This window comes from Nothobranchius furzeri, chromosome 15, assembly GCF_043380555.1.
Source record: "Nothobranchius furzeri strain GRZ-AD chromosome 15, NfurGRZ-RIMD1, whole genome shotgun sequence".
Classification (NCBI taxonomy): domain Eukaryota; kingdom Metazoa; phylum Chordata; class Actinopteri; order Cyprinodontiformes; family Nothobranchiidae; genus Nothobranchius; species Nothobranchius furzeri.
Genome location: NC_091755.1, coordinates 57,047,801 through 57,059,508, shown reverse-complemented (window position 1 = coordinate 57,059,508; position 11,708 = coordinate 57,047,801). Strand labels below are relative to the sequence as shown.

At 42.4% G+C, this 11,708-nt stretch overlaps 1 protein-coding gene across 9 annotated transcripts in view; it reads left to right on the top strand.

The window, feature by feature from the left end:
• The first annotated feature begins 6,993 nt into the window (after positions 1 to 6,993).
• magi1a (membrane associated guanylate kinase, WW and PDZ domain containing 1a) overlaps positions 6,994 to 11,708 on the top strand; it is a 137,032-nt gene continuing 132,317 nt past the window's right edge. For all 9 annotated transcript variants that reach the window (XM_015968238.3, XM_015968236.3, XM_015968235.3 and 6 more), the window contains exon 1: positions 6,994 to 7,517. In XM_015968238.3, the coding sequence (XP_015823724.3) occupies positions 7,220 to 7,517 (298 nt within the window). In that variant the 5' untranslated portion in view covers positions 6,994 to 7,219. The remainder of the gene's footprint in view (positions 7,518 to 11,708) is intronic.

Genomic DNA, 11,708 nt, shown 5'->3' with positions numbered 1-11,708 from the left:
AGGCTACCCCCCCCCCCCCCCCCGCTCTGTGCCGCAGCGCAGCGCAACAGCTGTCAATTCAGACCTGCGGACCAGCTGATCAAGAGGCAGACATAACCCTCCCTTATTTTAATCAACAATAAAATGCAGCAAAGCATATATCTGCAGTTATTCACTGAAGAAAACGTAACTTCTATGAGCTAAATAAAAATATTAAATTGAATAAATGGATCAGGAAAGCAGGAAGAATAGTTATTTCTGTTTTTACATTTTTCTTTTCGTTTCATGGCGTTTGTTTACAATTTTTCTTTCGTGAAAGGCAACTCTGCGCATGCTCAACCTATTTAATCGGATTAAATGCTTGGTGCATATGTACGCACGGCATGATCGGATCATTTCAGTTCGTGTCCATGTGAACAGAGATTCGGAAATTCCGATCAACCAAGATTTCAATCGGATTGAGGAAATTAGGCACATGAAAACGCAGCTAGTGACTCTTAAAGAGCAAGTAACCCCCTACCAGAGTCTAACTCCACTCCCACTTCATGTTTGAAAAATGCAACAAATGCTGTTGCCTGGCAGACCGAGAAGGCGGAGCTGCTAACAAATACACACACACACAGGCTCACAACAGCATTGTGACATCATAATGTACCAGTTTACATCATAGCATACCTCTTAGCCAATAGCGGTGGCAGATTTAAATTCAAATACAGTGCAGAGTTTTTACCTGACAACGGCACAACACTGCCAGTTTTAGGCAGAATATTTAAATTTTAACTAAAATGCACTGAAGTGCCAAACTATTGATGACACGTGTCTGCAGCACGATTAGACACTCATTTATTTAGTTTATCAGCAAAAAAAAAAAGTCTTTTTGGGGGGTGACTTGCTCTTTAAGGAGTTGGAACAATGTCAGCTTGTTCTGCAGGAACCATTTGCTGTATCAGCTTCGCAGGTGAAAAAATGATTTTGACGGCGTGTCAAAAGCTTTGACGGGTTAGAGAGGTTTTGCTTCAGATGGCCGGTCTGAAGCTTTCTCAAGAACTCAGTCACTGTAATGTGAGCTTTGTTTTTGCATTCTCATGTTATGATTTGTGTAGCCAACCAGAGGTTGACATGTTGAGGAATATTACCAAGACAACCTCAGAAGCACGCCTTCTTTGATACCGGATGCTCTGATCTGGGGTAGAGGACTATTTATGTGTCACGCGTTTGAATTGACTTTACTTTGTCCTTGTGTGAGTGCGAATGGTGATGACCTTGTCATATCAACATGATAAAACATATTTCAATCAATGTAATCATAACATAACATTCATTTCAAACTTCAATCACTCAAGCACAGATTAATGAAAGCATTTCATTATATTATAATTATTATAAGCAATAAACAAATGTTTATTTAATGATTATCTAACTTATAAGTTTTAAAAGTTCATATTTAATTTAAGAAATCATGAATTGATTTAGCAACTAATACGAGCTGTGAGTGTTCCTTATTCAGAGGCATGAAGAATCCTGTAGGACGATAAGGGAAGCTTGGAGGCCTTGAGGAGAGAACATCATTGCTGACAATACGTTATCATGTGTTCAGAGCTGCAGGGAGGCTCTGAACTCCAGCTGATGGGATGAAGGCAGGCTGATTAAAGTGAACACAAGCAGTCTCGTGTCTCCATTTTGACCAGATGTTGAAGGGTCAAACTGTACTTAAAACTGACCATTGCTGGACGTTACACATTCCACACACACACACACACACACACATCTGCACAACATGTATATAAAGTAGAAAATCAATGGCTACATTTCATAGTAAATATTCTATTTAGTAAGAGATAAACTTTAGTGTATTTATCTTAGTGAATCTATAATTAATTCAACAGGTAAACTAGTAGTAGCACATTCCATGTCAAAAAGAGTAAAATGTTATTATCAGGAGAGGGAGAATGATTAAGTTGTTAGCAGCAGTGTTCAAGCCGACAGCCCCACAGCTCAGCAGAACACCATTGTAGCTTCTTCTGGGGAGAAAAACACTTAGAGAGAAACTAAAGTTAACAGCTGAAATGGCAGAAAATAATACAGTAAAGAGAGAAACTGCAGAAGAAAGTAGTAGAGTGTGGAAAGTTGTCAGTATGTCATTCAGCAGTCTAAGCCCATAGCAGCATAACTACAGAGATTACTCTGGATAACTTAGCCTTTTAGATGGAGGCATGTTGGAGGCAGGGCAAGGGAGAGCTGTCTTTACCGACTGTACACTCCACTGTACACTCTACCTCTCTCTACTCCCCCAATTGTCCAGATCTGGGCTAACATCAGATTTTAACCTTAGGCTCTATCAAATAAAAATGTTTTAAGCCTAGTCTTAAAAGTAGACAAGGTGTCTGGCTCACGGACTAAAGCTGGGAACTGTGTAGAGAAGATGTTCTTACATTTAATTAGAAACCATAAAATGTGAAGTATCATGAAAATGAATAATTACCTTAATGGATCTTTGAGTAAATTTAACCAGAAGATCGGATCTCTTTATTGCAGGGATTGAGCAACACTTCGTATCAACTTCAAGAAAAGAGAGTGAGTCAGGTTTAAAAGTTTAAAGATTTATTACTAAACAAATTAAACAAGACTAACTTTAAACACTAGGTGTATGGTGCAACTAAGGTGAAGTAAGACTGAGGATGGTGTATGCGTGAAATATGTTCAGAACCAGCAAATCCGGAGAAACGATTAGTTCTGATGGGAGTGAAGATGATATTCTGTCACACACACACACACACACACACACACACACACACACACACACACACACACACACACACACACACACACACAAATGTTTGTGTGTACCATCAGTGAGAGCCAATCAGCATCCTGGTTTGCATGATGTTAACTGGCCTGCAGTCTTTTCTTTTCACATCAGGAAAATGTCAAGAAAGGAAAATGACAAACCCAGTTTGCAGTGTTACTTTTCATGTATCGCATCATAAGGACACATAAATGTTAAGAACGATGCAGTACTTTGGCTGTTTGAGAGAAACACGCTTCATGTGACAAGTAGGAGACAGTGATGTCACAATGAAAGCTTTCTGCCCTAGCTAAGATGAAATAGGATGGAAAGCTTTCTTTTTTCTCTTCTATCCAGGCCACTGCGCTCACAGTGGTGGGATGTACTTTATCTGAACATGCTGGAAACACAGAGAGCCTGTTTTACTTTGCAGAGCCATGTGTTTCTCACCTGATCTCCATTCTGCAGGAGCCCCAGCTATTTTTATAGCGGTGGATAATTTAATTGTGAGCCTAAATTGTCAATGACAAAAAATGCTTTGTCTGAAATGAGATTTGTTATATGAAGAGAAAACACGCTGACATTTTAAAGCATGAACTTAAAAAAATAAATAAACATAAATCCCTCAAGCCTTTATGGTGTCAAAGTTACAAACTAGATGTTTGGAGAATATTTAATGTTCAAATATAATGAGTGAAACAGAGTTAGTTGTGGAGTCCTCACAGCAAACCAGCTGAGAACCAGTTCGTAAAACTTGTGACGATGAGACAATAATCTTGTGAGAGGATCATGTATCTTTTTATAAAGGAACAGACCATGAGTCACCCTCTTCATGATCATTCTGATCACTTTGATCAGTTCTATTCTGCTTCAGAGGAACCTTGTTTCCGTGGAGATGACATGCTGGTGATCCTCTGCGAAGCACTTGAAAATAATACTCCTGATATCCTTCCATAAATTCCATTCTACAATCTCCAAAAGTGGCATCATCCTCTGATGGAAACAAACTATTTTGTTTTGATTCTGAGACGAGCAGAAAGGCTTGATGCCCCAAAGTTAAACAGGAAAAGCATCCAAAAGGATATATTTCCTAGCTGGGATCATAACTTACACTTTTCCTTTAATTTCCAAACATCTCAACCAAAACCGTCTTGTTCCAGTTCTCCATTCCTTATCAAAATCAAACCTTGTGTGCTGCCCTGCTGTCACACTTCAAGTAAATGACTGTTAATGTTTCTTTTATTTTGAATAAAGGTGTCTGTTTCTATGGATTGACTGTTTGGGTGTATGAAGTGCACACATTCAGTTACTCATCAGTTTTAGTCTGTAGAGGTTTGTATGATTAATATGTTTTCTTTGAGTTGCCAGTGGCCTTGGAGTTGGAGCAGCTGTAGCAGATCACTTGGCCTAATCAGCACCATTGGGTCATACCAACTCTCAAGGGAGAAGATTCCTGTGTTTATGTATTTAGTTATTCTCTTTCGTAAATAGTAGTTGGGTTTTGATAGTAATATGTTTTCATTTGAAGTAACTCAAAAAGAATGGACTGATTAGTATGAATTTTTTAGGGGTAGTTTGTTTATGTTCTTTGTTTACTGATGTCTCCCCACCCTATTGTGTTGGCAGTGGTCTGATCAGCCACTATTTAAGTTGATCCTGTTGTGTCTGTAGGAGTTTTTTTTTTGTACATGTCTGTAGTCAGGTCCTGAGTTTGGTTTACTTTGTTACTATGTCCATTGTCTTGTAATGTCAAGTGCTGGTTGGAACCCTCTTTGGAGAAAAGAAAAAAAGTAATAAATTAAGATGTCAAGAAAATCATCCGTGCTCTCCTGGCTGGTTTATGCAAGTCCCTGACACGACTGTAGATGTGTTTGTTCTACTCTACTTTAGCTGGAGGTTACTTGGGTTTAGGGTTAGAGTTAAACCTTTGTCCTTCAATGCAGGTAAAAATGCCACTGATGTGGGGCAGTAAAATAAAAAGTAAGATGTAGGATGAACGTGAACATCTGTGCTGATATGGGCTGGAGGCCAATAAAATTGGAAGGCCCCAACCAAGGGATGTGAAGACTAGGACAGGGTAGGACCTCCAGATCCAGGCTCTCAAAAGGCATTGTCAGAAAACTACAGTAAATGTGGTGATAGATGTGGTAATTCCAAACAACAGTAAGAAGTAGATGTATGTGAAACTCCAAAGTATGGAAAAGAGACTTAAAGAAGTTGTGGAAAGTGAAGTTGAGCTTGTTTCTGGTGAGAGTTGGACCCCGCCAAGGCTGCCTTTTGTCACCGATTCTGTTCATGACTTTGATGGACAGGAGTTCTAGGTGCAGCCAAAGTGTTGAGGGGATTAGTTTTGGTGGCCTAAGGATTTTATCTACTTTTTGCAGATGATGTGGTCCTGTTGGCTTCATCAGAATGTGATCTCCAGCTTTCGCTGGAGCGGTTTGCAGCCGAGTGTGAAGCAGCTGGGATGAGAATCAGCTCCATCAAATCTGATACCGCTGTCTTGAGTTGGAAAAGGGTAGAATGCCTTCTCCATGTCAGGGATGAGGTCCTGCCTCAAGTGGAGAAGTTTAAGTATCTCAGGGTTTTGTTCGCAAGAGAGAGAAAGACGGAGTGCAAGATCGATGGGCGGATTGGTGCTGCAGTGATGTGATCTGTTGTGGTGAAGAGAGAGCTGAGCCGGAAGATAAAGCTCTCGATTCACAAGCTTTGGGTCGTGACCGAAAGAACGAGATCACGGATACAAGCGACCAAAATGAGTTTTCTCTGCAGGGTGTCTGGCATCTCCCTTACAGAGAGGGTGAGAAGTTCAGTCATCTGGGAGGGGCTCAGAGTAGATCCGCTGCTCCTCCACATCGAGAGGTGCCAGTTGAGTTGGCTTGAGCATCTAGTTAGAATACCTGGACGCCTCCCTGGTGAGGTTTTCCGGGCATGCCCAACTTGGAGGAGACCTAAAAGAAGACCCAGGACATGCTGGAGGGACTATGTCTCTCAGCTGGCTAGGGACTGCCTAAGGATTGCCCTGGAGGAGCTGGCCCAAGTGGCTGGAGAGGGTGAAGTCTAGGCCTCCCTTAGGGTGCTGCCCTCGTGACCTGACACCGGATAAGCAGAATAGGATGGATGGATGGATGGATGGATGGATGGATGGATGGATGGATGGATGGATGGATGGAAAGTTGAGGCCTCCGTTGGAGGTCATCATCGGAGAATCCTGGGCGGGGAGAACTACAACAGAAAGCAGGATAAACCTCATAAATCTCAATCCACAAGACATCAACAGTGAGAACAGATGATGTGAGATAAAATCCTCAAGTAAAGTAAAAGATGACGCCACAGGAGGAAGAAAGAGTGAGCTGAGAAGTTGTTTTTTTATAACTGGCCCATTCCGTGAATGCGCAGTCCTCGTTGTAATTGTAAACGTGAACTTTTGGGCTCTGCAGTGATAAAAGGTTTAACAGCTGGATAAAAGGGAATGCAAATAACAAGAAACTTTCCAATTTGAGTTAATTCACAAACTGCATCCCATGTCCATCATGTTGATGACACTGATTGCAACAATTGCACTTTTGGGAGCCTGCAGACAAAAATGTTACAAACAGGAGAGAAATTTGGTTTTCATCACCATCCAAAACAACACGCAGCTCAGACATTTAGTTTGAGTCTGAAAGCATTTTTTTCTGTAGTAATTTAATCCAGAATTTCTATTTTGAAAGAAAGTTTTATTATTATTATATTTCCAGAGCAAAACCGATAAAGAGTTGAGGACCCAGTGATTGATCTGGGCGCAGCCGAATGATGCTGCTGGGGTTTGCACCAACACGGCCTCCCGGCGGCTCGGTGCGCGCGCAGAGGAGAGCTCCCTGCTGCGCGTTTCCATATTTTATGAATAAGGACAGAAGGCTAGTGAAGGTATCTGGAGATTAGACGCAGAGAGATATCCGTAATCTGTTCCAAACAGAACCCGGCAGGTTTGGGGTTGGACCACTTTTCCTCGTGGAGTATCAGCGTGACGCATGCGCCTCCTTCCACCTTTGCTTCATCCCCAGTAGAGGAGCAGAATGAACTTGCTGTGTTACCTGTTTAAAGGCGCCGCCGGCTGAGAGGGAGAAGCCTGGAGGTAGAGCTGAAAGTTTGAAAGGCAGTTTATTTAAATAAAATAGGCGGAACTATGCGAGTTTAATCCAGAAATGAGTCTCCGGGGAGTGGATTAGATCCCATTACGAGGAGAGCGCGCGCTAGTAAGGATGCGGAAACAACAACAGAAGCGGGCAAAGTCCGGATTGTGATCCATATGGGATGCGAACATGATTGACGCGAGGCATGCAGTGTCTCCAGGGAACCGTGAACATGTTTAGACTCGGACGACCTGAAAGTTTTCCGCGCGGGACAGTGCCAGTTCTATGATTATCACACCACTCATCGGAACAGAAGAGTTTGCTTTGGATCATCTCCATCATGTCAAAAGTCATCCAGAAGAAGAACCACTGGATCGCCAAGGTGAGCGAGTGCGCGGTGGTTCGGGACGCCGGTGGGGAGCTGAACTTGGAGCTGCGCGGCGGCGCGGAGAACGGAGAGTTTGCGTACGTCGGCCAAATAAGGGAGGATGCTGTGGTTTTTCAGGACGGGAAAGTGTGCGAGGGAGAGCTGCTGCTGGAAGTGGAGGGGCTGTCTGTGTCTGGATTACCACTTTATGACATCTTCACTGTGATCAGCTGCTGCAAAGGTCCCGTCAAGTTAAAAACTGTCCGTCAAGGTAAGTGATGATGGGAGACGCAACCACCGCACGATATTTGGGATATAGGAGTGAGAAGTGCTGCTCATCCTTCATCCTTCCTCAGCAGCAGCCTGGAACGAGCAGTCTTTGACATGAAGCTGCCCTGACAGGCATCCTGTCCTCATTTGTCCAAAGCCTCCCCAGGTCAGAGTCACAGGGTCACACAGATTAGGCCACTTACTCCAAACAATCCTTGTAAACTGACACTTTACCTCCGTGACTTGTCATTTAAAGCTGACAATGTCTTCCAGGAACCTTCTGATGCCCAAGTCTTTGTTTTGTGCTGTACACTCGGGTTATTTTAATGGCAAAACCCATATTTTTTGTTCTGAATAATCAAAAACAGAGTTTTTGCCGTGTCACAAAGTAATACTAACACCACTATAGATATATCAGCAAAGCCACATTAGCAAAACTCAAAAAAAGCTAGAAGACTCTTCATAGATTTAGAGCTGAGAGTCACCACAAACATACCCTAAACCCTGACTGACAGTGTTGGGTCTTCAGACTCTAATTAACCTTTTCATTGTTGTTAATCCCGCCTACATCCCATCCAAGAAGAATTGGCTTTGCTTCCGTCAGTTTCATCTCTAGTCAAAATGTCAACCTCTGCACAACTCTTCTGCCTATTTGCATTCTCATTTTGAACTTTGGCTTAAAATTTCCACCAAGTCCTGCACTTATCTGTAAATGAATGGTGCCTTTACATAATTTGAAGACATCTGCTGCCCGAGACTTGGGCAGGGCTGATGGGCAGCAGTTGTTATTTGTGCAAATGCTGCATGTGTATTAGGCAAGCTTGGCCCATTGCTTACAGCCCGCTGCATCTGTAAGACAGCCAAAGGGCCAACAGGGAGAGGAACAGAGCCTGAATCAAACTTGAGCTTAGCCTTTTTCTTATTTTTATTCCAGTGTTGTGCATCTCAGTCCCGGTCGGATTTACATGTTTTTATTCTTCAGTGTGAGAGGTAAAATAAGTAAAATTTGAAGGCAGATGCTCAGGTATCTCTTCCCACACACATGCAGGTTCAGGTACTTTCTTTATAGCACTGCACAAAGTTTGATAAAGCTGGAAGAGCCTACTCTTTGGGAAAATCATTAACTCTGTTGTTGAACCATATAATATCTGTTTTTGCCTTTGAACTTCATGTCCATAAGTGAACATTCAGTCTGTGGTGGAGCCTATAGAACTGGCATTTGTTTAACATTTGTTTTGTCTAAATATTTGAATGTCCATCAGCAGGTTTAGATTCATTTCTAAGTTCTATTGAAACCTTTTGTTCTAAAGAAAGCTGCTCTGCTCTCAGCCTTGACATAAAGGATATCCTAGCCCATCTGTCATCAGTTTCTTCCATGAGTCAGCAGATTCCCCATCTCTAATTAAGGGGGGGGGGGGGGGGGATTCTTCGATTATCTCAGCTCCTCAAAGACCTCCATTGTACCTAGAGATCTGTGAGGCTGCCATGCACAACGGGTGAGGGTTAGAAATCCAAGCTGTCCCAGATCAGACGAGAGACTGTCCAGCTTAATCAGATCTCTGTCTTATTCTTTACTAAGGGCCACAGGTCATGTTTCACCAAGACACACTGCACCTCAGCAGCTCCAGGGTAGCTGGAAACATTAGCTGCATGTTCATATAGGCAGCTTGGTGTTGTGGAGTCCACAGGTGTGTTGCTCCCAGAGAAGTAAAGAAACCAAATCCACCTAAATTATGTTTTTTGCATTCCTCTGGAGAACATGGAGCAACCAGCCATACAAAGTATTGGTAGGAAGGAACTTGTTTACATCTAGGGTCTCATTGATCCAAATGTAATCACCATATGAAGATTTGAGCTTAGATTTAGTCTCATGTTTTGGCTAGTCCCTTTCTTAAAGGGGCTTTATGGAAGTTTGACAGCCAAAACATGTATAGAAATAATAAATTTCTTCTTCATACATTCTCCTGCAATGCCCTGGTCCTGTAGAATGAGCCCTGGCATTTTTACTGTGATTGCCTATTTTTCTGTAAATCACAGAAAAAAAGAGCTGCTCGGGTCGAGCAGGCAGCTTCATGCACGTTCACGCTCAGGCATAGCCCTCCGAACCGTTCTTTGAACATTGGTTCAGCTGTCATCAAGGTTATAATTGTCACAGGTTCAGAAGACGCCACAGGCGCTTTAGCTCGCCTAGTAAGACTCCGGGCTTTCGTGCAGAAGACCCCAGTTTGATTCTGGATGTGAACATAGTTGTTTTAGAGTTTCTTTTTTACATTAATGATATATTTTTTTACAGTAAGATGCCCAAATTTTTATTTGAGACTCGCCGAGCGGCATTGAATTCACAGATAAAAAAGATGTGGGTTCGACTTTCATTTTGGAACAATTTTTCAAGCAAGGGAATGGAATTATCTGAGCATGGGGACTGACCCATCATAAACCTTTGTCGGTTGTGCTGAAGAGAAAGGTACAGAACCAAATTATTTAATTAATTAGCTGCATGTTCTCCTGTCCTCTGTCCTCCGGGCCACACACACACACACACACACACACACACACACACACACACACACACACACACACACACACACACACACACACACACACACACACACACATGGGACTGTCTCAGCTGTTATTTTCGTTAAGGAGTGTGCACGTACAGCATGCGCGCCTCGTGCACGAGCCTCCTATTGAAGCTGCCGTTGCACTTTTGGCCTGAGGGGGCAATCGCGAGCATAAAAATTCAAAACTCCGTAAAGTCCCTTTAACCATGAGAGACGTACCAGAAAAACCTAATAACTGTAGACCAAACCCAGATCATCACTCACAAACAACACACCAACATGCAAGCATTCCACCCATTTCTGGTCGAGAACCACGGCCTGAGACTTGGAGGAGGATGTTTGAAAACATGTCAGTCCATTTGCAGCCGGTGTCTGTTTTTCTGTCCTCAAGAATGTAAAGCAAGTAAAGATTTCATTGACTTCAAGAGAGATATGAATCAAATGGAGATATATTTAGTCCAAATTGCTGAAAATGTTGTAAAATATTTGTTTAGCACATTTTTTGTGTTGAGTCCTGTTTAAATTCTTCAATAAGTGGATTTATAGAGTTTTATTCAAGGACCTCATTCCTGACCTGGAGAAGGCATTCCATCCTTTTCCGACTCAAGACCGTGGCCTCGGATTTAGAGGAGCTGGTTCTCATCCCAGCTGCTTCACACTCGGCTGTGAACCGCTCCAGCAAAAGCCGAAGATCACGTTCTGATGAAACCAACAGGACCACATCATCTGCAAAAAGCAGAGACCTGATCCTCAGGCCACCAAAACGGATCCCCTCAACACCTTGGCTGCACCTAGAAATCCTGTCCATAAAAGTTATGAACAGAATCAGTGACAAAGGGAAGCCTTGGCGGAGTCCAAGTCTCACTGGGAACGATTGGAGATGCACCTGGGGTATTATTTCTTTAAAATGTGTCAAATAAGATAAAACTTAATTTTTGCCACGGGTGGGAAATTCACCGTGTAATGACAGATAACAGACAATAAAAAGGTAAGAGCTGTGATAGATACCCCCCTCCCCCCCAAAAAATAGAATAGAATAAAAAACTATATCAACAATAAAGTATTGAATAGTGCACTATACATTCTAGAGACATTGCACACTTTGCCCAGTAATAATACTCCACCTTAAAAATTGCACATGTTGCACCAGAAAAAACGGACATGAGAGAAACTACCATGGTGCATTGGATGAGTTTGAGTTTGCTAGCCTGTGTGTGTTTGAAATGTGCATCATATCTGTGAGTTGACTTATGGGAAGATAAGCCAGTGAATGCAATCTTTTGCACTCACTTATGACTCGTGCAGTTGGGAATGGTTGGGTATTTCTATCTGTGATAAGTAATGCAGCTGCTGACAGTGTCGGAGAAAATGGACAAAATTGTTGGCTCAGTGACAAATCCAAGTTCCCCCGTAGTTCAAACCACAACGTGCGTATGTCCCACTTAGCTTAGGAATGTAGTTTGAGCCACATGTCACTCCTTAATAGTTGTAAAACCTCTAATGTGCAACTTCTTTTTATCCTCCTGTGAGCTGCAGACATGTTTGATAGGAATAAATGTAGTAGAACTGACACAGGGGAACAACAGAATCAGAGTCTTTTCAGACATGTAAACCTCTTCTTCATTAGT